Source organism: Xyrauchen texanus, chromosome 42 (assembly GCF_025860055.1).
Source record: "Xyrauchen texanus isolate HMW12.3.18 chromosome 42, RBS_HiC_50CHRs, whole genome shotgun sequence".
Taxonomy (NCBI): domain Eukaryota; kingdom Metazoa; phylum Chordata; class Actinopteri; order Cypriniformes; family Catostomidae; genus Xyrauchen; species Xyrauchen texanus.
In genome coordinates, this window is record NC_068317.1 from 17551029 (window position 1) to 17577345 (window position 26317).

A 26317-nucleotide genomic window follows, 5' to 3' on the forward strand; every position below is an offset into this window, starting at 1 on the left:
TGGGGATTTTAACAAAACAAACCTCACACGTGAACTGCCCAAATACAAACAGCACATTACATGCTCAATCAGAGACTGGAATATTCTGGATCATTGCTACACAACAATAAAGGATGCATATCTCTCTGTCCCTTGAGCAGCTTTGAGACTCACTGATCACTGTCTGGTTCATCTTCTTCCAACCTACAGGCAGAAACTAATATCTCCTAAACCTGTAGCAAGGACTGTAAAGAGTGGACCAATGAAGCAGAGCTGGAACTACAAGCCTGCTTTGACTGCACTGATTGGAGTGTTTTTGAGGCTGCAGACACCAATCTAGATGAGCTCACAGATACTGTTACATTATATATCAGTTTTTGTGAGGCTATATGCATTCCTACTAGGACTAGCTTAACATACAACAACAACAAACCGTGGCAGTTTTGTCAGGCCAAAATTTTGCTTACAAAGGTGGTGATCAGGTATTTTATAATCAGGCCAGGAACACACTGAATAAGGAAATCAGAGTGGCTAAAATAAACCATTCTGATAAACTGAAAAACAATTTTTTTTGCTAATGACCCTGCATCAGTGTGGAGTGGCCTAAAACAACTTACGAACTAGAGGACTCCTGCCCCCAACACTGTAGGCAACCAACAACTGGCAGACAATTTGAATGTGTTCTACTGCAGATTTGAAAGGCCCGATCTCACACCCCACACCCGCTCTGGGTTTTACTTAACACAAACACCAACACCTCCTGTAACCCCCATCCTGCTACTCAACCTACACTTCAGATCTGTGAAGAAGAGGTTTGCCATGTCTTCCAAAAATAAAAGACAAGGAAAGCACAGGGCCCAGATGGCGTTTCACCTGCTTGTCTTAAATCCTGTGCTAACCAGCTGGCCCCCACTTTAACACTGATCTTCAATAGATCACTGGAGCGGTGTGAAGTCCCATGCTGCTTCAAATGCTCAATCATCATTCCTGTCCCAAAGAAACCCAAAATCACAGGAATTAATGACTACAGACCCATCGCCCTGTCATCTTTGGTCATTAAATAATTTGAGAGACTGGTGTTGGCCCATCTGAATGATATCACTGGACCCTTTCTAGATCCCCTTCAATTTGCTTATTGAGCAAACAGGTCTGTGGAAGATGCCATCAGCATGGGATTTCATAATATCCTGCAACATCTGGAAAGACCAGGGACATATGCAAGGATCCTTTTTGTGGAATTCAGTTCATCTTTCAACACCATCATACCAGATATTCTCCAGATTAAATTACACCAACTCTCTGTTCCCACCTCTATCTGTCAGTGGAACACCAGCTTTCTGACGGACAGGCAGCAGCTAGTGAGACAGGGGAAATTCACTTTCAGCTCTTGTACAATCAGCACATTACCCCCGCAGGGATGTGTGCTCTCCCTACAACTCTTCTCCCTGTACCAGGTCTAGAATGGTAATCTGGCATACTGGGCATTTTCCCGGTGGGCCGACACACTTTGGGGCCGATCAGGGGAGGATGGGCTATCGGGAGAACTGAGTGGGCCGGTGGGTTATTGTGTTGTTGTGCACTGGAAGCTCCTGTCACCAAGACAAATTCATTGTATAAGCATACCTGGCAATAAAGCTGATTCTGATTCTTCTATTTAATTAGATCCTGTAAAGAGTGTATATGTGTGTAGGTATGTTGTATTTGTACCTAATTTTACCAAACAATTGCATTTTATATTTATGTGTTTCTACTGCAACAAAGAAATTTCCCCTTTGGGGATTAATAAAGTATTTCAATCAATCAATTTAATGTGCTATCGTTACCTAAATCTATGTCTTTGTTCTTAAACATTTTGCAACAATATATAGAGGTGAATTAATAAATTAATGTGATGATAAACATTTTACTGTTATCAGCAACAAAGCTGTTTTGGCATTATGTCATAGTGAATAACGAATAACTTCCGAGGTTCCTGGACGTAAACAGCTCGGAGTAGAACAATAAATGAACAAAATGAATGGGAGAAATTGGAATGCCTAATGGTCAAAGGATGTAGAAAAGGAAGTCCCGCATTACAGGTAAAATAGACAATCACCTTTTAGATACAACATCCCATCAGGGTGACCATATCGTTTGCAACACCCTCAGGGTGGACCTGTTCGTTATTACAGTAATTCCGACAAACAGCATTAGTGAGTATTATTTGGCTGGTCATGTGATCCTAACATGGCAGCCCACATGAGGGGGACCCTATCAATGAGTAAAAAAAGCTTTTATAGGTTATGACTGGAATCTTCATCTAATGAGAGTGGTCATGATTTAATTATGTCACAACTGCTATTATTTTTTTAGAGGTAAATCTTTTTTAATGATGAAACACTTTCTGAGCGCACATTTAAGAACAGTTTTTATGTATTCAACATGCAGTTTATGAAATTATCATGTTTAGACTGATGACACAAAGTGATGTCTTACATTACTGAGGATGTATTTGTGACATTGTCACAACTCATAATTGCTCCTCCTGAAGTAACCTGTGAGCTGAGGTGACTTTCAAGTTGACACTATCATGCTATGCCCTCACCAACTTGGTAGACTGTAAAAATGGAAGTAGGATATCAGGTTTGAATATCCCACTATATCATCCAGTTATGTGTCTTTTAAATTAACCATGTAATTGAGTAGATAAGTCATTTAACTAAACTGCACAGGTATGTTGACTGAGCTGTGATGCAGGATAGAGGTGTATAGATAACTACTCATCAGATGGACCTGGAATCAAATTAATATTTTAAAAACATTACCTCACTCAACTACAATCTGAATGAATTGAGTTATAAAATGAAAATGAATACAGTTATATTTCGAAACGTTACCATGAATTAAAATAAATCATTTTACAGTGATAATTTCATCCCAAATAGCACACGTACATCTCCGACATTTCTGTTTTCATCTGGAAAGCATTGCATATAGCATCTGCTAAACATCTTAAAAAGATCAGATTTACAAACATTTTAAATCATAAACGTCTCAAAGACATATGAGAGGAAACAACGCAAAAAAATAAAATAAAAATAAAATACGTCTTCCAGATATCAAGTAGTCGTCTGATTGATGTGCGTTTGCTATTAGTCATATTCGTCACGACTAGGAACACAAAAACTACAAAACGTATGACGTAAAAAACAGAAGACGGACCCTGAATTCATCCCCATCATCCAACGTGCGTTCAAGTTTGCAGTCGTTAATCATATTTTAGGTAAAATATATGCTGTTGGTGATGTTTTTCTTTTTAGATCTTAAACTCTTTTCTTAATCCTGGATGTAACGTCCAATCTGTTTTATTTTCCCTCACGAGGAAGTGCTGGTCCTTTCTAGAAACCGATTGCATCATCCCATGCCTACAAGACGCTTTCAGATTCATGGATTTATATTGTAGTATCCTATTAAAATTTTGTACACAGTGTAACGGGGAAACTATAGGATATAATATATAGGTATATACACAATACTTAAAAAATTATGTTTTAATGACAAACGTATTTGTAAAAATCGTCAGGCACTTGCTCGGTCATACTTTCATTCCTTTCTTTTCAAGATGGCGGGTGACGAGTCTGGAACAACGTTGGGTCAGCCTCATCTTTCTAAACAAGACCTCAGTACACTAGTAAGTCTTCACGTTTAGTTAATTTATCGAAATATATGTTCTGTTGGTACCGGCTTTATCGTCAGTTGGAGTCTAGTGGTTTTGTTCTCACCGGTGAAAGCTCACCACATGATTCATTCGGGGATGAAGAAGGACCCTGTGAAGAGAATATGTGGAAATGTTGTAAAAACAACCGCCGTTTGCCATGACCTCGGTGTCAATCTGTCCAATATAGTTCTAACAGTGAAAACAGGCATACTTGTGTACCTTTCTTAACTTACGGGGGAGTGTGTATGGTGATTGCAAAAATAGAAATCGATCTGTCAGCTATTTTTCATTGTAAAAAATAATTTTTTATTCTCTTAAGTTTCTTGTTTTAAGTTTAATTCGACAATAGACCATACTTGGATCATATTGTAGTTAACTATTACAGTAATTAACAATATGTCTTGCTTGACAGGATGTGAGCAAATTGACTCCTCTCTCGCCAGAGATCATCAGCAGACAAGCCACAATAAACATAGGTGAGAGTTCTTTGAATTGTTTTCTGTAAGATGTGCTTGTTACATTTGCGCACAGTGTAAACAGAGTCTTTATACACAACTGTCACAAACTGTCAAAAATCCTTTCATATGAGGAAACCCACAACCTTTGTCTATAGGAACTATTGGTCATGTAGCCCATGGGAAATCCACAGTGGTGAAAGCAATCTCTGGAGTTCACACTGTCAGATTCAAAAATGAGCTGGAGAGAAACATTACAATCAAGTTGGGTTATGCTAATGCAAAGGTAAGACATTTTCACTAAGGTAATGATGATGGCAAGCTACACTCTGAATCAAAAGCTAGAAATGGCCATTATTTGATTCAGTTAAAGTTTGCTAAATCTTACTTCATTGAAAACTTTCCCACATTCGATTGTTTTCTCAAAGAGAAGTTGTTATAAGTCATTAGCTGCGTTTCCATTCACATTTTTATGCACTTTTTGTGACTGTGCAGTAAAGCTGCTGGGTGGAGCATCACGATCCAGATAAAATCTCTAAAATGCACTTTAAAAAAATTGAGGTGGATAAATGTTTTATTTGATAAGAAGAAATGTGTGTAAGCTATGATAGAAACACAATTAGCAAATAAACTCTTAGTGAATTTATTAGGTAAACAAGATCTGCATTTAAAACAGTCTTGTGACTGAACTCGTTCATAAACTAAAGAGCGGACCAATCGTTGCATTCATGTTGCTCTGGTTGTCCTGAAATAATGGTGTCCTGAAAATGTAAAGCCTGCAAAGAGTTTGCAGAGTAAATAAGTTGAATACAAACTTGAACTATGGCGAAGAGCAGGTTTATTGTCACTTTTGATAAGTATCTTATAGATCCGTACTTGTGATGCACCGAAATATATTTTTTACAGAAACCGGAATTAAAGTTTTAATTTAGCCGAAAATTAATTTTGGGTAATTACTGATTGATCATTTATGTGGCAATATGTTTACATTAAATTAGTCAATGAATTTTGCTTCTGACCTTATCAATGAAGAAATAAATAATAAAAAAAAAGAAAATACAGTACAATAGTGAAAGTGGATTTTATTTCTGAAAACTTTGCACTTCATAACGGTTTTAATTATTTAGGCATCAAATAAAACTCAATAAATTAAAATGGATATATTTATCTATTTTAAAATCAATGTAATAAAATAAATTTGCCTTTTTAAGTTCTATGAATGCCTTTCCAATACCTTGGGAAAAAAGAAAACATTGGTAATATTTGAAGGCCTTACAAAACAAAACATAAACTCAGTTGGGTATCACCGGCCATTTAGGTAGCCCAATAACTCAGTGTTCTACTTTTTCAGGAAAAGTGTCAGGTTCTTTTTCAGAAACAGTAACTTCTGCTTTCTCACATGATAGGCAGTTCCTTTTCTCTTCAATGACGAGATGCTACACTAAACAGTCTATCACTGTCTACGCTTGTGCTGGCGGCAGACAAATATCTGCGTGGCATCCGTGCCAAGTGTGGGAATTGGCCTTGATTTGCGCTCCAATACGCAGGAGCGCTATTGCTTCGAGGGTTGGGGGTTCTGCAATATAACAATCAAATTGTTGCATGGTAGCACTCGGAGTCAGTCTAGTATTTGGGTTGCTTTCTTTTATGATCTTGTTGAACATGTCGTACACTACTGTTGGTTTGCACCTCATTCGTTGTACAGGCCTTTTTGAACATTGAAGTCTCTGTTTTGTGCGCACGGTATCCATTATCCTCAACCGGCAGTTTGCTGAGTCTCATGTCTTTTGTATCCATCAAATCAGTTTAAATTTTGATAATTTCGCATGCCCACTGCTTTATACCAGAATCAAAGCAATCATATTTTTATCTCTGGTAAAGTACAGTAACTATGCTGTTCAAGGATGGTATTCCGTCTGATTAAATTACCAGCTGACAGCCTCCAAGAGTGTGTGTGTGTATTGCCGTTTTTACTCAGTGGTCTGTTTCAACCTCTTTGCTTAGCAGGCGCTTTAGTGCCATAACTAAGGGGATGACTTCATAATTTTTGACCTTTTTTAACTGCTCAAAGGGGGCAAGAATGGAGATTACATTTTCTGCAATACTTATTTGAATAGTAAAAATACTATTTGAATTTCGCAAAGTTTTGCTTTGCTGGCCATATATACAGTGAGATGCATGTTAAATCTTGAACATACAAACTAAAACGGGCAGATATAACAGAATGCACTGGGTGGCGCTGTTGAGTTTGGACACAAGATGATCGCATTTGTTTAGCAAACGGTTCTGTCAGTATGTTCAGATGGACACCAAAAAAGCGGGTTGTTGTGAGAATGTGGCTTAATGTGAGAAAGCAGAGTTCCTGTTTAAATTTACTGGATAAGCGGTGTACACTTATACTCTCGTATATGTGCAGCTCTTCTGAAAGCAGCGTCCCCGTAGCAACGTAATCCCCACAACGCTTCTGTAAACAACAAACCTGTCATCCGAGAGACTATGCTAGCTGAGGTAAGAGACATTCCATCATTTAAACTGGTGTGTATAAATGAGTATAGTTTACTGAACACACCATGAGATACAATATAAACATGATAACTATTATATGCCGAGTGTTTATACCTGTCCTGTATGTTAACTGTGTCAGTCTGCTTCAGTAGCGGTTTCTTTTTCTTCGCTTTGCGTTAGCTTAAATGCTTTCATTCTATAATTTTCTTTTTCACGCATTGCTTGTTTAAATATATATTTAATCAAGCACTGGACATGATATAAGCTTTTATTTAATATAATTAGAAGCTTGTTTATTTTAATGGTGACGCAAACTTTGACTAAAATAATTTTACGTTTCTCATTAATTAATTAATATTAATTCATTTAAATGACAGAATATTTTTCATGAGCTTAAATATTTGAATACCAAATTATTGATGAATGCCCATCCCTAGTTTGTAGCAAAATGCCTCTGAAATGGCTGCTTCTAAGTGTGACCTCCCAAACTCACTTCGCACGTGAGTTTGGGAATCGTTGAAATCGTTGTCTAGCCATTGAGCTGTTAGTCTTGGCATACTAGTGAGGCTGACGTCTGAGCTCCAAAGGTCAGTAGTAAAATTAATGGCTGGGATGTGATTTGCAACAACGCCATACATTTCTGGCAGACATACATCTGAGAAATAAAGTCTACTCTGAATTGTATAACAAGGCTCAATGTGTTCCAGCAACTTGTGAAGCCCTATGTTTTCGATTACTGAGAAGGGCTGATCATCCAACGTAATAAAATCCATTATTTTCTTAGTGATGCCTTCTGCTTTGGTGTTGGTCTTTTTTTATTATTTATTTTTTTTATATATATAAATACCCTTTTTTGGGACTGGGAAGATTGTTCTTTGCCATTGATGGTTTGGTGAATTCTGTATGCTGTTCAGGGTGTCGTGTTCTCAGGTGATCAATCAAACTGTTGTGCTACAGTTCTTTGACAACGAGACGCCTCTCGATATTTCAGCCAAATATATTTTACATATTGCTACTTTATAAACCTATTTGGTCACGATGAAGTGCATCCACACTGCAGACATTTTTATCTATTGTAGCTTAACCACGTTGTGTGCACTAAATGGGAGAATACGCTGACACTGTCAAAACGCGTTATCGGAGAAGCGCTAATTAAACGTCAGTTTTGGTTAATGGTTTCGGACAACCAAAACTGAATATTTTCGTTTGCTGAAATTTCGGTGCATCCCTAATCCGCACGGTAAAGGCAGGAGGATTGCACTCATGTAATGCTCCAAGAACTATGTGACACGCTGTCACTCCCAGACTTGAGACAAAGTTCTTCAGAGTGTTTTGTGTGGTGCTCTAAACCGCCAGTATTTTATTAAAAAAGTGTTACCAAAATTGCAGCCAGCCATTTATCCAAAAGTGACAATTTTGTTATTTTGAAGACATGGAATGGAAACGCAGCTTTATCCGCACTGTGTTTTTACAATATTATGTTTTTTGGCATAAATTAATTTCGCAATTTGAATAGAAATGTATAAAACATAGCTACTGTTCTGAACAAGATGACAGTATTTGTTTCCAGCATTTGTTGCTCATGAACATATTGACTGACAGATTTTGCTCTTGCCGCTAACGATTTTTAAGAAGTTATTATCTTGTGCTTACGGTGACATAAGTTATATCTTCTTTTATTTAGGTATATAAATTGCATGACCCAAGTTGTCCACGGCCAGAATGTTACAGGTCATGTGGCAGCAGCACACCTGATGAGTTCCTCACAGACATTCCTGGCACCAAAGGCAACTTCAAATTAGTCCGGTATGCTCAAGTTTTTATTTATGTTTTTTATATTTTAGATTAGATACATAATGTAAGTGCTGACATGTACTTTGAATGTCAGTAAGTGAATAGTCTGTGGTGTTTGGGGGTTTCTTTTAATTTGAATGTTGTTTTAGTGTTTGTCAGAGATTAGGACTAATTTTACATAACGCACACAAAGCCAGTTCATTTTATCTATAATGGTGTCAGTGACCACGTTTACACCTGACATTAAGATGTGTTTTTTGTGATCCAATCACAAGTGGTCAGTGCTAAATGCAGGTGGAAATGCGAATCCGTCCTGAATGCATCCCAGACAGGAGCGAAGCGCCACCCCTCACCTGTCAATCAACCACTGTGTTAAAGCAAGAGTGTAAACTTTGATGGTTTTGTGTGGCTTAAAGGAAATGATAATAAAATCAGAAATTTGAAGAAAAAAAAACATATACATAGAGAAGCATGAGAACTTAACTGATGATCTTCAGTTTGTCTGACATCAACATGCAGGTACACGGATGAGAATCACATACATGTGAAATTCAGGTTAATACTGGTACTCTACTAAAATAATGGACAATTCTGCTTGAAATGTTGGGTTTGTGCTTGGATAAAAAAAAATTGCCGGTTTATTATCATGCAGTAGCACACTGACCTAGTGATTGATCTATATATATATATATATATATATATATATATATATATATATATATATGTATATATGTATATATATCGTCATGAAATCAGAGACCCCCTCCTCAAAATCCGAACACAAGTGGTCACAGGAGCCACATTTGAGAAGCGTGGTAGTACCAGGTGGAAACAGTGTGTCTTGGCTGACCACATGTTATCAGATCACCAAAAACGGATTTTAATACCATATGGGATCAGGGTTTGTAGCAAGTAAGGCTGTCCTGTCACCGTTATAAAATTTGGCTGACAATTAATTGTCTTACTATAAAAAGGTTTATTCAGTAATTGTTTCCTCATTTAAAAAGTTTTCTTCTAAAGAAATAAATTGTAATATTGAAATGGATGCAGTGTTTCCCCTAGGACTTTTTTCAGCAGTGGTGCTGTTGTGCGCGTGTCCACAAGCCTGCAACGCCGGACCTGTATTAATGTGTATTGTTCAAGGAATAGCTTAGAACGGGTGTTAAACTCAATTTCAGCCCTGTCCACATCAGGGTTTATTTGTGCCCTAAAAGGGCCCTTTGAAAATGTGGCACCAGCACCTGCTTTGGTAGTTTCCATGCAAATAATATTACATGTTATGTGCATTGAAATGCACATTTGACAGTACAGCATTGATTTTGAAGTTGGGATACAGATATAAATTATATTAACAACAGTAACATCTGTGGAAAACATTATTTTTATAAGGCTAAATTGAAATATTCTGACAATGTGACTAGTTGCGTCTTTAAATGTTCCTTTCATCAGGCTCCTAATTAATCTACAGCCATGTCTTGGAAAGGCAAACAAAACAGCTTACATTTACCTACAATCAGAGAGCATTATAAGAGAACACATTTTATACAATTGGAAAACTGGTCCATAATAATTATGAAAATGTACCATAGTCCTTCCATAATATCCATAGTTTTAACAGTTATATTTGTAATAAGTTCATATTAACCATAGGTAAAACCATTAATGGCTCCTCACTACCATGATTGGTAACTATGATTTCTATATAAAGAACTATGGCATTTTGTAATATATTATTTTGTAAATGCATTTAGAAACATTTTCTTCCATAACTACCATAGTTGGGTATAGTTAGTGTTACTGCAGTAAATCCATGATAAATTTTTGTAAGTGTTGTGATTTGAGAATTGAAAAGCCTACGAAATAGTTTTCTCCTGTTTTCTTTGTGTCGTTTAGAATGTGGGGGCTGTTTATTTCGTCACCGAGACAGAAGAATTTTGCAACAGACAGTTCTTTACTGCATTCAAATGGGTTTCGCAATCCCTGCCGCGCATCTCACGTTCACAATTTATTTAAAATAGTCTGTTCAGTTGAGACCAGTCCACAGATTACCGCACCTGTTCTGACCTCGTGCTGCTATGATTAAACTGTGTTGATAATTGACCCTTGTAGCGCTGTTTCGTTTAGCTTTTGAAGCGAGCAAAATGTGTTCCAAAACGAAGATGACAGGGGAAGGGTCATTAATATTCACAAGGAAAGCTTTAATTGATTGTTCAGTGAGACGTTGAAATCCCCTGCCATCCTACATTGCAGGAATGAGCTCGTGGGCCACAAGAACTGAAGTGAGTTTAACACGTGTGTTAAGTGGTGATGTCACTGAGCACATGCAGATATGTGTGTGGTGGGGTCTCTTTTGCAGGGAAATCCTAAAAGTGGCGCCGCTGCAAAATGCATTTATGGAATTATGGCCATTCACGTGAGATGAAGAGTTAAGTTATATCAGTAACCTATAAAAGTTATTTTATTCTACATGGGGTAGGGGCCCCTCATGGGGGCAGCCATGTTAGGATCACATGACCAGCTGAATACTACTACTCTAATCTTAGTAACTGCCCTGTTATTGGACACTTTCTTTTGAGGATTAAATTAATCCTGATTTAATGTGCATAGTGAATTTCTACAATGGCGCTGGTAACCGAAAACTATGTTTGAATAATGCAGCTTCCAGGCCACTAGGTGTCACTGCAAGCAAATGTCACAAGTCACTACGACATCAAAAAAATAACTTATTACACCTTTTAAGGGGTATGCGTGTTTAAGTAGTCATTTATTGATATTTAACTTGGAAACATTAAATGGTGACGTGTAATTTCCTTTTAAGGCTTTGAATAAGTAGAATGGTATGAAAAAATATGTACATTTTTTTTTATCGAATTAGTTACATGATGTCCCGATTTATTAATCGTAATTAATCTCAAATACAAATATTTGCTGAGAAAGCCCCTCATATAACAATAATTCAATATATAATGATGAAAAATTATACATAGTTATCTTTTAAATAATAAACCTTTATATATATATATTTCATTCTTGTGGCAGTAGAGTTCATCATTGATAAGACAATACAAAAAATGGCTTTAGAATACAATGTATTGTTTACTACCATATTATTGAACATAAGTCAATCATTGCATACAGTTCACAGCAATCCATTTCACAAATTAATTTGTCAATCAGTTCAAGATTTATTATGAGGGCTTATTTAAGGACCCGTCAATTTCAACAAGCGACAGACATGCTTGTCGCGTCTTGGGTGCATTGCATCATAAACATAAAATGTTTAGGTCACTTTTTCAAGTTAAATATAGTTTAATACAAAATCTTTAAACACATCTTGAGATCCCTTAGTTCGAATTTGCGCTCCATCAAATGTTTTGAACGCAAGAACATAACGCATGTTTGAGTTGTTCTGTCTGCTGGATGGTTGTTTTCTTCACTGCATAAAAGGTGCGTTGCCCGTATAGCTGAAATTTCAATTACTGCCCTCTGGAGTAAACAGGTGGAACTACAAGCTTGTATTTCTCAGGAATCTTCCTTTATTCCAATCCGGGGGCATTGCGATTAACGCATTATTTTTCATAAATTTAATCGCACTGAATTAACGCGTTAAATCGACAGCCCATATAAATATGTATACATTTTTTTTTTTCCTTTTCTCACCAATTTGGAATGCCCAATTCCCACTACTTTGCAGGTCCTCGTGGTGGCGCGGTTACTCACCTCAATCCAGGTTGTGGAGGACAAGTCTCAGTTGCCTCCACTTCCGAGACCATCAATCCACGCATCTTATCACGTGGCTTGTTGTGCATGACACCACGGAGACACAGCATGTGGAGGCTCATGCTATTCTCCACGATCCTCGCTCTACTTATCACGCACCCCATTGAGAGCGAGAACCACAAAGAAGTTACCCCATGTGACTCAACCCTCCCTAGCAACTGGGCCAATTTGGTTGTTTAGGAGACCTGGCTGGAGTCTCTCCGCACACCCTGAATACAAGCTCACGACTCCAGTGGTGGTAGTCAGCGTCAATATTCCCTGAGCTACCCAGGCATTCATATTATTTAAATATTAAAATATATCCAAATAGGGAAGTGTTATTTGTTTTATTGGGTCCTTCTGAATTCAGTTTTCATATTCAGTCCATATTGTGGGATTATAGTTATCAAGTTAGCGAGCGTTGTTTTTCCAGATGTAAGTAATGTTTTATTTCTACATTAGGCATGTCTCATTTGTGGATTGCCCGGGTCATGACATCTTGATGGCCACCATGTTAAACGGTGCTGCTGTAATGGATGCTGCACTACTCCTAATCGGTGAGTATTTCCCTCACAACCAATAGCAGAGGCAAACTCTTGACTTGCAAAAAATGACCACTCCTATGAATTATGTGCACCTACAGCTGGTAATGAATCCTGTCCTCAACCACAGACATCAGAGCATTTGGCAGCCATTGAGATCATGAAGCTGAAGCACATACTAATCCTGCAGAATAAAATTGATTTGGTGAAAGAGAGTCAGGCCAAAGAGCAGTACGAGCAGATCCTGGCTTTTGTTCAGGGTAAGTGTTTTAAGTATGATGCTCATCTGAAAAGTGACTTTGTTTGCAGATAGTTTACTGTATGTTGCTTTAGATAAAAAAAGGTCATTATTGTAAGCTACACTCCAAATCAAAAGCTTGACGTGGCAATTATTTGATTCAATTTATGCTTACTAAAGCAAAATGCAGCTTCCCTATTTAGATTTTTTTTTTTTTTAAAAAAACACAATTTGTTTTGTTTAAAAGAGGCTGATACAAGACATTGATTTTTGTAGTAAAGTAATGTGAAGTATTTATGTCTGGCAGTTCTGGTGCATGAACAGCATTGACAGAGCAACTTTGACATTGTGACATGCATCACAGTGTGGATCATTTCGTGAGGTAGTCACAATACTCAGTTCTACTGAGACTTTCAGAAAGAGATTCAAAAAGACAAAGTATCAGAATAGTACTCCATACAACTTGTGTGCTATATTAAATGTCATCAAAGACGTTTAATAGCTTTGTGAAGAACGGACCCAAATTTGAGTTGCCATTCACTGACAGTCTTGTCTTCCATCTGAGCAGATTCATGACATGATGCATGACAACAGTCATTTATTTATTTGTAATTTTTTTTTGAACTGTCCCTTTAAGTGCATATACAAGTTCTTTTTTTGTAGGAATTGTACTAATTTCTTCCAGGCACAGTAGCAGAAGGAGCTCCAATAATCCCAATCTCAGCCCAGCTAAAGTACAACATTGAGGTTGTCTGCGAGTACATTGTAAATAAGATCCCTGTGCCTATCCGCGACTTCACCTCTGAGCCTCGACTTATTGGTAAGAGACCAATTTTTATTTGAATAATACTTGATGGAATAAGTTAAATTCATTTGCCAGTTGAAATTAGTGATTCCTGATGTTTATTTTCTTTCACAGTAATCAGGTCATTTGATGTCAATAAGCCTGGCTGTGAGGTAGATGATCTGAAAGGTGGTGTAGCTGGAGGAAGTATTCTCAAAGGAGTACTGAAGGTAACATCATCCTGATTGTTACTTGTTTGATCCAAATTTAATCGATGCAAAGCTTTTTTTAATGTCTCACTATTCCTGATCCACTTGCAGTGTAAGAAACAAAATTCTTGTTCCTTTTTTCATGCTGATTGCCTGTGTATATTTTGGTTCAAGGTGGGACAGGAGATTGAGGTCAGACCAGGTATTGTTTCCAAGGACCATGAAGGGAAGTTAATGTGCAAACCTATCTTCTCCAAAATTGTCTCGCTGTTTGCAGAACACAATGACCTCCAGTATGCTGCACCTGGTGGCCTTATTGGTATGCATATTTTTTTGTGACTGACTTTAGATTTTGTATGCAACAGTGTGTGTCATTGGTGTAACTGAATCATACAATTTAATGTTATGTAGTATACATATTCTGTGGCAGGTGTTGGCACCAAAATTGACCCTACACTGTGCAGAGCAGATCGTATGGTGGGTCAGGTCCTCGGTGCTGTGGGGGCTCTCCCCGAGATCTTCACAGAGCTTGAGATCTCCTACTTCCTTTTAAGAAGGCTGCTAGGTGTGCGGACTGAGGGTGACAAGAAAGCAGCTAAGGTGAATATTTGCACTAGGTGTAAATAGCACTAGCAATGATCAGGTGGAAACACAGAAATTTAAGACAAACTGTGCACCTAGTGCCGCTGCTGTGGTGTGGGTGTAACGGCAGTGTGAGTGTGCTTCTTTCTTCTTTTTTTTTTGTGCGGACCACCTGGGTTCGAATCTGAATTTTTCCTACTTTTTCACCATCCTGTTTCCTGTCTCAATTCTGAATATTTACTTTAATACTACTTATAAAAATGAAAAAATTTTAGATTTTTCTCACTGTGATTTGGTCATAGTGACGGTCAGGTTGTTGAGAAGGTTTGATCCGGATAAAATTAACTATGGTTTTACTATAGTAATATTGTAGTAACCATTTTTGTTGGGGGGGGGCATAGTTTTAATACAATTGGCCATGGTGTTCCTAGAGTAATATGGTGTTAATATGGTAACCATATAGATTCCCATGGTTATACTATGGTTACTGTAGTAAAACCATGGTTAGTATTTGAAAAGTAGTGTTAGGTTTAGGGGTGGGGATTGGTGTAGGGTGTTTGTTTGACTCTAAATAAGAAATAACAAACATGATGCAGTGATGCCCCTGATGTTAGTATTTTGATTAAGGGTACAAATAGCATCTGCCTAATATTATCTAGTGTAATTGTGTTTTTTTTTTTTTTTTTGGCAAACTGTAATTGTTGCCAATTCCTCACATAGAAAATTATTTTACTTTCTTTGTAAACCACCATCAGCTTATACCACAGTCTTGCATATGCTGATCAATATTTTATCACAGGCATGCATCTGCTGCGCTCCCCTTTTTAATGGCTTATAATTTAAGGTGCACAGAGTAATTTTTTAACTCCTGAAGAAATTAATTGTAATTTTGAAACGTATGTATAAAATCATGAGCGCTCCCATGAGATGAGGACTCCAGTCATATCAGTAACCTTTAACGGTTTTATTATGTATGGGGCAGGGGTGCCCTCAGGGGCTACCATTTTAGAATCACATGATCCGCTGAATACTACCTACTTAATCTCAGTATCCGCTTTTTATTCGACACTTCCACTCTTGGATTAAATGAATCATGGCCGACTGTGAATTTCTACAATGGCATTTGCCACTCAAAACTTGAATTTGAATGATACTGCATCCACACCACTAGGTTTTGCTGTATGTCCAAGATGACACGAACAATAAGTTACTGAGTGCATCTTTAATTATCTTACCAAAATAAATATCTTATTAAAATAAAACATCCAGTCATTTAACATACAAAATCATTATAACTTGTGGAGAAAAGTATGCATGCCTGATTTTATTTTTTTCTGAAAATCATTCTGAAATACTGTACTAGCACAGGATAAATGCAAATATTTAAGCATTTCTACAGCATGCCCATTTTTGAATGTTATTACAGTCTTTGATTTTGTTGTTTTGATTATAGGTTCAGAAGTTGTCAAAGAATGAGGTGCTGATGGTAAACATTGGCTCACTGTCGACAGGAGGCCGTGTAAGTGCAGTGAAAGCTGATTTGGCTAAGATTGTCCTTACCAACCCTGTCTGTACAGAAGTGGGGGAGAAGATTGCCTTGAGTCGCAGAGTGGAAAAACATTGGCGGTGAGGATATTCTAACTCAATTACCTGTGTTTGGGACACCATTTCACTTAAACTATTTCATAGTCATTTGCAACAAATTTTATGTCTAATCTGGCATATTTTCAAATGATACAATATCTTCATCTAAAATAATTGTGGCGGGATTTAACTATCAGTAATATTTGATTGTGAAAATTAAACATTCCAAAGCAGAATGGACTAACACCGCTTGCTGGGCATTGTCTCTATATAACAGGTGGTTGGAGGGGAGGGGTTGCAAAAAATAAAGAGGGCTTGGTGACATTTTGATGAAATTGCAATGACTTTTTTTTTATTATTATTATTTACAGTGATGAATAGTGCACAGTAAGACAAGGATCATGCAATGAGAAATTAAATAGAAAATTAATGTTGACTTAAAAAAATTTCAGAATGGTCACAGTTGTAGATTTTCCATGTTTCATTAATATTCGGGGCCTGGTTTGCTCTGCGAGTAATGACTCTGACTACCATCCTTGGAGTCGCGAGTTGAATCCAGAATGTGCTGAGTGACTCCAGCCATGTCTCCTAAGCAACCAAATTGGCTCTGTTGCTTGGAGGGTAGAGTCACATGGGGTAACCACCTTGTGGTCACGATTAGTGGTTCTCTCTCTCAATGGGGCGCGTGGTAAGTTGTGCATGGATCGCGGAGTACAGCATAAGCCTCCACGTGCTGTGAGTCTCCGCGGTGTCATGCACATCGAGCCACGTGATAAGATGCGTGGATTGATGGTCTCAGAAGCGGAAGCAACTGAGACATGTCCTCCACAACCTGGATTGAGGTGAGTAACCGTGCCACCACATGGACCTACTAAGGAAAAATAAAAATTATTAAATAAAAATGTGGATTATTCAACAATTATTAATCTTTTCCTTAGTTTGATCGGCTGGGGGCAAATCAGGAGAGGTGTGACCATCACACCCACAGTCGACGATGATTGAGGATCTACCACATTCTGTCAGTGGCCCAAACTGTCGCTCCACCGGACAAAATTAAACCATTTTCACACACACCTGTGCACGGGCCAGCATGTTTCATCATCAGCGCAGAGTGAAGTGGAAAGGCCCTTTTTGAGTGGAACGCACTGGCCCTGCATTTTAAGATGTTCACTATCCTCTGTGGAAAGATTGGTGTGATTTATATATGAGAAATCCAATGAAAGCATAATTCCTTTGCTTGACAAAGCATTTGTCAACATAGATGACTAATAAAAGTTTTGGATCAAACCATTGCTGTGAGGATTGTGCTGTTTGTTTTGTGAAAATGGCAAGTAAAGGGGATTGCCTATAACTTGCATCAGTCGCAAGATTTAATTGTGATTTCCCATCAAAAACAATGTTTGCAATGCTGAGAGTTAATTGGTTTTACAGGAAAACTTGATCCAAATTTAGGCCAGCTTCTTAAACCCAGGCCAAGAAGTATCCGGGGTAAACATGCCCCTTTTTTTTTTTTCTTCATCCAAGAATAATATTTGTCTCTAGTGACATGGGAAAATGTGGGTTTTTGAAAAGTTGCTGGGAGTACTTAACATTAAGTCTCCATGTGTTAATATTAGTAAATGCATTAGCTGAACAAACAATGGAAATATATTTTTACAGCATTTTATTTTTGTTGATGTTAATAAAAATATATATTTGTTCACTGTTTCATGCTAGTTCATAGTGCATTAACTAATGTTAAAAATACATCTTTTGATTTTGAAATGTATTAGTAAATGTTGAAATTAACATTAACCAAGATTAATAAATGTAAAATTATTGTTCATTGTTAGTTCATGCGGACTAATGTTGTCAAAGGGATAGTTCAACCAAAAAATTAAAATTGTCTCATTTATTCACCCCTCGTCATCCCAGATATGTATAACTTTCTTTCATCTGCCGAATAGAAAGATTTTACAAGAATTTCTCCGCTCTGGTGGTCTTCACAATGCAAGTGAATGGTAAAGCTAAGAAACGTCACATCAAGTGAGCATAAAAGTTATTCAGAAGACTCCAGTGGTTTAATCCGTGTCTTCAGAAGCGTTATGATAGGTGTGGTTGAGAAACATCAATATTTAATTCCTTTTTTGACTATAAATCTCCACCTTTAACTAACCCCAACAAATAGGTGGCTGAATATGAAAGTCACATCCACACCTGAAAGTGAAAATTTTGATTTTTAGTAAAAAAAAAGAAAAGACACCAATATTGATCTGTTTCTCACCCACACCTATCATAAAGCTTCAAAAGACATGGATTTAACCACTGGAGTCTAAGGGATTACTTTAATGCTGACTTCAATGATGCAGATGGCCGCCTCAGTGTGGAGCTCTCCAATTGTTTTTGTATTGTGCTCTGGAAGCTTCTGTCACCAAGACAAATTCCTTGTAAGTGTAAGCATACTTTGCAATAAGGCTGATTCTGAATTTGTGGTTTTTGGACTTTCTGAGTTTTGGTCAACATTCACTTGATTTGTATGGAGCTACAGAGCTGAGAAATTCTTCTAAATCACTTAATTTGTGTTCAGCAGATGAAAGAAAGTCAAACATCTGGGATGGCATTAGTGTGAGTAAATGATGAGAGAATTAAATTTTTTGGGTGAACAATCCCTTTAACATATGGAACCTTAATGTAACGAACTGCCTAATGATAATCTCTCAAAATGTGGGGTTGGACACATCTGCCAATGTTACATTGGTTTCTACACCCCTGTCGAATTCAAATGTTAAAATTTTAAATCCAGAACAAGCACAACGTCACGTTCTTAAGGTTGTAAGCATGTAATAATGTTATTTGCTGCGTATGAATCGGCAGCTGTGTGTAACACTTTAAAAGGGATTGGCAGCATTAGACCTTATTTGTGCTTAACCTAAATGCCGCTGTTTAACTGTCAGTGAAAATCACTAGCAAATTACACAGCTCTGCAAGTCTATTAAATTATTATGTTTTAGGAAAACGTCAATGAATGCCAATAAAATACCTGGTCACTGGCCGTTTTAATGGGCTACTCAGCAACTACTTTTAACACACAAAAAAATATTCTAATAATATATAAACCGCATTTTAAGCTGTAGTCAGTCTGCTTTTTTCTTTTGACACGCTTAGTTTTTTTTTTTTTTTCTGTTTTTTTTCACACAACTTTACATGTATAAATACTTAATTGGCTAATCTCCTAAACTCACAAATCATACAGCATTACACCAATCGCAACACAACAAATCAAACACCACAAATATTATTTACAACTAGCTTTAATAGCGCCAAAGCGCTTAAAAATAGAATTTGCGGGCCTGCCATAAACAGTCGGACGGCGGCCACTCATCTGAGACTCCTTCCGCATTTTCCTGCGGCTCTGATGCAGTGACGTGCGCCTCTGAAGGCGGCGTAAGCGCCGGTGGAGCTGGAGGCTGCAGCGCCTTGGAGCGCATCGGCCCCTCCCCTCCGCGCTCTGCGGCGGCCCGCCCTACTCACTCAAGAGCCCCGTCTGCTCTCTGCCCGAGTCTGGGGGTGGGGATAGGAAACCCATTCGGCCTTGGAAATCCGTGGAAAGAAAACAAAATAAACAATCCAATAGGTAGGCCACCATGTTTAAACATATCTGAATTGGAAAGCCTTATGTTTGTAAGATTTGAATGTGATGCGATGTTTTGAGTACGTTTCAGTGGAAGGATAATGTGCGTGTGCATGTATTTATCGGTTTGTAAGATTACTGCAGTTGTAATGGCGTGTAGGCCTGTTAGCAGCGAGCCGCGGCCTTCGAAGGCCTCAACTAGGCCGCGGAGACGGGACTCTAACTGAAATGAAGGACTTGTTTATTAGCACTTTCGCAGTGTTTTCGTTTGCATATGGATTTCACAAACTTTAAAACATATCGCACATTATAATGAGCGTCACTGTTTGGGCAATGGAGTATATATTTATGAGATTTGTTCAATTATTTTAATTTATTCAAAATGGCAATGGGCGCGGGGAAGGGGGCGTGTCGAGTGTTTTATAGCAGTGGGCGTGGTTATGTCGTCTTTTCCGTCAATGACTTGAGAAAGGGAACGCCCCTTCTCACTCACGGTCACATTTTAAACAGATGAGAATAGCAACAGTAAACAAGTTAAAAGTATCAAATTATAGCCTACATGGTAGTCTACAGTAGCATGAATAATACAGTAACAATTATTTTATAAAGCAAGTTGCATTAAAAGTTATGTTCTGTGATGTTGTCTGCTCTTGTTTCTTTGTTTCCCTATTGAGTAATTTTGTTTGTTCCCTTTATCTTTATTGTATCTGAATGTATTTTCCATTAATAATCCTGACAGATTAATAATCGAGCTCTTTATCATTCTGTATTACTGTAAATTTTGCTCTGGTCAGACTATTTCATCTTATGTTCTAGTTTTATTTCCTTCTGAATTCTGCACTTGCATGACTTGTATTATGCAGATGACAGCTGGAGACAATGGATGAAGATGTAACCACACTCTCTTTCCATTCCCATGAGCCCAAAATCATATTCCATGGGACAGGTGATGAAACTATGACCATGCTGATGTCTGTTGGATTGTTGTTTTTTAATTGAATTTCATGTGAGTTTCTGGTTTTTTTTTTTTTCATAATTTTTTTAAAATCTGATTTAGAGGAGGATGAGGTGGTGGTAGAACTGCAGGAATCAGTTCTTGTGTCTGATGTGGAGGGTGAGAAGATTGCAGTGCATGGCCTAGCCCCAGAGGAGCTGATTATCCAGGAAGCCATCGAGGATGTGGTGGCAGAGTATGTGCCATGCACAGAAGAGGATGAAGGGCTTGGCACCATTGCTGTTGAGACCTGTGTGATGTCACCTGACAATGTGGCTCTGGAGGATGAAGGACTTCAGGTTGATGTGGTGACCGATGCTCAGGTACAGGAGGATCCCGACACCTGCGGAGACTACCTCATGATCTCTTGTGAGTGGGATTATCCATTGAGTGTAGAACTTTAAACATCGCAAATAATTATTCAGAACCAAACATCCATTGGTTTCAAAAACAAACTAAGGAGCAAATAAGAATCATGTCAAGGCGTATAAACGCCTGTTTTTTATTGGGGTAAAAGTGATTGCCTGTTTAAGAAAACCTGAAAACACCTCTAGATTTTTCAACATGTACAATTTTCTTTTCAATTTACATACAATTTCATTTTTTTAAATGAGCCCAGTTTTGATAGTTATCAGTTATCAGATAGTTGGACACGTTTCCATCCAAGTTGCGAATTAAATCTTTTGCGAAAAAACCTCAATATCGCAAAAATAATGTGCAAATAAAGCAGCGTTTCCATCCCATGTGTTCAAAAGTACAAAATCGTCACTTCTGGATAAATTGTAGCCACTGTGGCTTTTTATTAATAAAATACTCATGATTTAGGGCACACAGACATAACACTCTATAGACCTTTGTCTCATGTCTGGGAGTGACCGCGTATCACACTGTCCTTGGAGCACTATATGTGTGCATTCCTCCCTTTACCCTGCAGATCTAGAAGATATTTTTCAAAGATGTCAATAAACCTGCTCTTCAGCACAGTTCAAGTTTGTATTCCACTTACTTGCTCTACAATCTCTCTGTGGGCTTTGGATTCTTACCGTTATGTCATGATGATTGGTCCGCTCGTTAGTTCAGCTATGAATGAGTTCTTAAGTCACATTCATTTTTTTATACACATCTTGTTTTCTTAATAAATTCAATAGGAGTTCATTCTGTAAATGTGTTTCCATCATAGTTTATTCTCATTTCTTCTTTTTGAATAAAAAATGTATCCGTCTCAAGCAACCTCAAATGTTTTTTATTAGTTTTTGGGATAATATTTTTTTATTAAAAAATATGTGGATGGAAACCCAGCTATACTCACCATCTGTCTGACATGGCTTTAATTTAGTGGATGAGGCTGGAAAGGTGGTTTCAGATGAGGATACTAAAGTCACCATTGAGAGCAGTTTAGAAGACCCAGAGGATGTGGAGAAGGATGAAGAGGGTCAAGAGGTCATCAAAGTGTACATTATTAAGGCACATCCTGGGGAGGAGGACTTGGGTAAGTTTCAACTTTAATCAACTTCATTATAGATATTATTTCAAAACCTTTTTTATCTGTAATTATAATGGAATTTGCAGGAGGCACCGTTGACATAGGAGACACTGAGCTTGATGTAGATGAAGATGTGGAGCTGGTGGATCCATCTGGAATGCCTATCGGAGAGAAGATGGTGTATGTGTCAATGGATGAAGCTAGTCAAAACCAAGGTGACATCAGTGAGTTTAGTTATTGTCAGATTTGATTATGTCGTAGGTGTTTCCCTTGAGTGCCTCTGCTGATACATTGTGCTCTCCCCTCTTACAGATTTGGCTAAAATCACAGATGAAGTATACATGGAAGTGGTGGTGGGAGGTGAGGACCCTGGAAATGCTCAGCGGATGCTCGATAATGCATCGCTCAGCAAAGACTTCATGCCTGTGGCTTGGGCAGCTGCTTATGGTTAGTAATGTATACAAAGCTAACATATATTTGGCCAAATTAAATTAAGATCTTGACTATTATTGGGGTGAGTGATACAATCCACATTGTGATACAAAGCTCACGATTCAACACATTTCGATGAGATAATTCTCAAAACTCTCCTGCCCCACTGGTATTATACGGGTGCTGCATCGTGCTTATTGAAAATGTCAGATGCACATGAGAGACCCAGCATGTCAGAGAGAAAACAAAAAGAGTGAATCTGCATGATCAATCTCTCTTGTGCGATTTGTCCAGTACGATGACTCGGCATATTCAGCAAGTCAGCATGTGTAATAATTCAACTGACCACTATAAAAATTGTAGTTTCAGCTTATTTAGTCAACCTGCAACTGAAAGAAATGATGTATATGTAAATAACAATTATTAGTATTGATTTAATATTTTGATAAATAGAATCTCAGTATACACTCACTGACTGACCACTTTATTAGGTACACCGGTACACCTACCTATTCATGCGACTATTTAATCAGCCAATCGTGTGACAGCTGTGCAAAGCATAAAATCATGCAGATACAGATCAGGAGCTTCAGTTAATATTCACATCAATGGGGGAAAATGTGATCTCATTGATGTTCATGCACAACAGTCTCTAGAGTTTACTTGGAATGGTCACCAAAAAAAAAACATCCACTGAGTGGCAGCTCTAAGGACAGAAATGCCTTGCTATTGAGAGAGGTCAATGGTGAATGGGCAGACTGGTTTGAGCTGACATGAAAAATCATGCCACAGTTGAAATAACTGAGATAATTTTTTTTTCCCCCATTCTGATGGTTGATCTGAACATTAACTGAAGCTCCTGACCTGTATCTGCATGATTTTTGCATTGCACTGCTGCCACACGATTGGCTGATTGGATTTTTGCATGAAAAAGTAGGTGTACAGTTGTACCTAATAATTGCTCTGTGAGTGTATATCGATATGTGATTTTTATCAGCAGATACTTGTAGAATATTATAGAAGATATAAAAAAATACAGCTTCTTTTTATAACCTTTAAATTTGATGTGATGTCAGGTGAGGAGGACAGTGAAAGTTGCGAGAACAGAAATGGAGCAGCCAGTGCTCTACTGCATGTTGATGAGTCTGACGTGATTGAAAGGCTCAACCGCCATCGAAGCAAGAACAAGAGCAAAAAACGTTCCGAACTTCGTCAAACAGGTACTACAGTATCTCTGCTGATTCATTTCCATTTTTTGTTTGCTTTGAAACATATTCCCTCGTTTTCTACCTCTATCTGATTCTCTCTGCTTTCTTTCTCTATGTGTTTATAACTTCAGCAATCATCATTGGCCCATACGGCCAGCCTCTTACAGTGTACCCCTGTATGCTGTGTGGCAAGAAGTTCAAGTCACGTGGCTTCCTCAAGCGCCACTCTAAGAATCACCATCAAGATGTAGTAAATCGAAAGAAGTACCAGTGCACTGACTGTGATTTCACCACTAACAAAAAAGCCAGTCTCCACAACCACATGGAGATCCACACTCTCAGCAGCAAAGCTCCATTTGAGTGTGAGGTATGTGGTAAAGAGTTCCACCAGCAGGCAGCACTGTTTTCCCACCGCCTGCAGCACCACCATAGAGAATCCAAGCTGCAGATATCGCCACCCACCAACAAAATGCACCAGTGCAAGTTCTGTGAATACGAGACGGCAGAGCAAGGACTTCTCAACCGACACCTGCTGGCTGTTCACAGCAAAAATTTCCCACATATCTGTGTGGAATGTGGCAAGGGCTTCCGGCATCCTTCGGAACTGAAGAAACACATGAGGACCCACACTGGCGAGAAGCCTTACTGCTGCCTTTACTGCGACTACAAATCGGCCGACTCTTCCAACTTAAAGATGCATATAAAGACCAAGCATAGCAAGGAGATGCCTTTCAAGTGTGACCGCTGCTTCCAGACATTTGCAGAACCTGATGAGTTGCTGCAGCACGGACTGACACACGAGGAATCCAAAACACACCATTGCACTCACTGCGACCACAAAAGCTCCAATTCCAGTGACTTGAAGCGTCACATCATTTCAGTTCACACCAAAGACTATCCACATAAATGTGAGGTCTGTGGAAAGGGCTTCCACCGGCCATCTGAGCTTAAGAAGCATTCGGCCGCACACAAAGCCAAGAAGATGCACCAATGCAGGCATTGCAATTTCAAAATCGCAGATCCGTTCATTCTAAGTCGGCATATTTTGTCAGTGCACACTAAGGAGCAGCAAGCTTTCCCAGACAAAAAGGGTCTTAAGAAGACATTTGGACTTGGAGCTCATGGGGGAAGGAAAATTTTGGGTGGTGCGGGTATGTCCAAGGGCCATAGGGAACGGCGTCTATACCAGTGCCAGTATTGTGACTACAGCACCGGTGATGCATCTGGCTTCAAGAGACATGTGATCTCCATTCACACCAAAGACTATCCTCATCGCTGTGATTTTTGCTCTAAAGGCTTCCGCAGACCATCTGAGAAGAACCAGCACATCACACGACATCATAAAGACCTAATGCCTGCTTTGTGAGCTTTGCAATGGCTGCTATAGCAACACCAATCAGAGCCTCAACAGGATCTGGTCCATCCAAGATTTGGGGAGGTAGCTGTAGTATTCGGAGCCAAAGCTGATTGCTGGAATGATGTGCTATGGGCTGTTTCAGTTCACAGATGGTGTAGGCATGGTGCAGGTGCAAGGAAAAAGAGAAAGGGTCCCTCCACATTAGTCCATGTTGTGATCATCACTCTGTTTCTGCTCTTATATAGAGATATGTGGCCACTTTTATGGCTGTTATGCCTTTGTAAATTTTTGGAAACTTGCTCCACATTCATTGCAAGTCTAATCAGAAAAAAACAAACCATTGTTTTGCCAGTGTTGCTGTTTTTAGATTTAGTCCAGCTTGCATAATTTCTCATGTTAAATCATCAAGGGTGGACGCCATATATGCCATTTGATGTTTGATTATTAAGTTTGAATTATGACTGCTGTATTGCATGTTCTACTTCTCACAAACCACTGCTTAGCAGCTTTGTGCTATGTATGCGCATACAGATACAGCCATTTGGAAAATCTTGGAAGAAGTCAGTAAGCTATGGTAAGAATCATTTATCGAATGGTTTCTTGGCTTCAGATCAGCAGAATGAAAGATTAAAATTAATTTCAAAATACAATCTATGACTTGGTTCCTAAAAGCATAAATATCTTGATATTTGTTCACATTGACAATAACTCTGTTTGAGAGCAAATCACTTGTCTTTCAGCTCTGATGAGAAAACTCGTATAGTTCATGTATAATTCATGTATGTCTGGTATGTGGTCGGCTGTGGTCTTTTTTGTTTTTGTTTTTTCACTCTGAAATTCAAAATGAAGTTTTATTTTTTACACAGATACTAAAAATGTATAATTTGGAATTAAATATTCTTAAAGATGCCATGAGTATATTAAATATTTGTAAATACAGAAGTAATAAAAAGTATTTTGTGCCCAACAAGTTTTTTTTTCTTTATTAATAGACGTTATATGTAAACAGAATTTGAATGTAACATACAAACATTTTGTTATTTGTGAAACAGATTTAATTTGACAGCAGTAAAAAAAAAATAATAATTTTGTTTTACATGTGTGC

The 26317-nt window shown here is 38.1% G+C and overlaps 2 protein-coding genes across 4 annotated transcripts; both read left to right on the forward strand.

Annotated features, from left to right (window-relative positions):
* The first annotated feature begins 3460 nt into the window (after window positions 1–3460).
* Window positions 3461–17624, forward strand: LOC127634998 (eukaryotic translation initiation factor 2 subunit 3-like). Its single transcript, XM_052114805.1, has 13 exons — window positions 3461–3479; window positions 3581–3649; window positions 4089–4152; window positions 4290–4417; window positions 8321–8442; window positions 12652–12746; window positions 12833–12991; window positions 13655–13789; window positions 13889–13983; window positions 14137–14281; window positions 14393–14562; window positions 15998–16170; window positions 17067–17624. Exons 2-13 carry the CDS (start codon window positions 3581–3583, stop codon window positions 17128–17130), a joined length of 1419 nt encoding a protein of 472 aa, XP_051970765.1. The 5' UTR covers window positions 3461–3479; the 3' UTR covers window positions 17131–17624.
* Window positions 17625–18708: 1084 nt separating this feature from the next.
* Window positions 18709–26251, forward strand: LOC127634993 (zinc finger X-chromosomal protein-like). Of its 3 annotated transcripts, none has more exons than XM_052114795.1 (8): window positions 18709–18732; window positions 20602–20684; window positions 20796–21101; window positions 22069–22221; window positions 22302–22439; window positions 22528–22662; window positions 23724–23867; window positions 23987–26251. In XM_052114795.1, the coding sequence occupies exons 2-8, from the start codon at window positions 20618–20620 to the stop codon at window positions 25219–25221; spliced, it is 2178 nt and encodes a 725-aa protein (XP_051970755.1). In that variant the 5' UTR covers window positions 18709–18732; window positions 20602–20617; the 3' UTR covers window positions 25222–26251. The 3 variants fall into 3 exon arrangements, with proteins under 3 accessions (XP_051970755.1, XP_051970754.1, XP_051970756.1); XM_052114794.1 differs by lacking the exon at window positions 18709–18732 and adding an exon at window positions 19539–19741; XM_052114796.1 differs by lacking the exon at window positions 18709–18732 and adding an exon at window positions 19539–19741 and having other exon boundaries at window positions 22302–22430.
* The last annotated feature ends 66 nt before the right edge of the window (window positions 26252–26317 follow it).

Bases quoted from the DNA above. Each gene is read 5' to 3' on its own strand.
- LOC127634998 (XM_052114805.1), top strand. From the start codon at position 3,581: ATGGCGGGTGACGAGTCTGGAACAACGTTGGGTCAGCCTCATCTTTCT. The intron at 13,790-13,888 runs GTAAGAGACCAA...TTTCTTTCACAG, and splicing joins CTCTGAGCCTCGACTTATTG to TAATCAGGTCATTTGATGTC. The intron at 16,171-17,066 runs GTGAGGATATTC...TCTTTTCCTTAG, and splicing joins AGAGTGGAAAAACATTGGCG to TTTGATCGGCTGGGGGCAAA.
- LOC127634993 (XM_052114795.1), top strand. From the start codon at position 20,618: ATGGATGAAGATGTAACCACACTCTCTTTCCATTCCCATGAGCCCAAA. The intron at 22,222-22,301 runs GTAAGTTTCAAC...TGGAATTTGCAG, and splicing joins TCCTGGGGAGGAGGACTTGG to GAGGCACCGTTGACATAGGA. The intron at 22,663-23,723 runs GTTAGTAATGTA...ATGTGATGTCAG, and splicing joins GGCTTGGGCAGCTGCTTATG to GTGAGGAGGACAGTGAAAGT.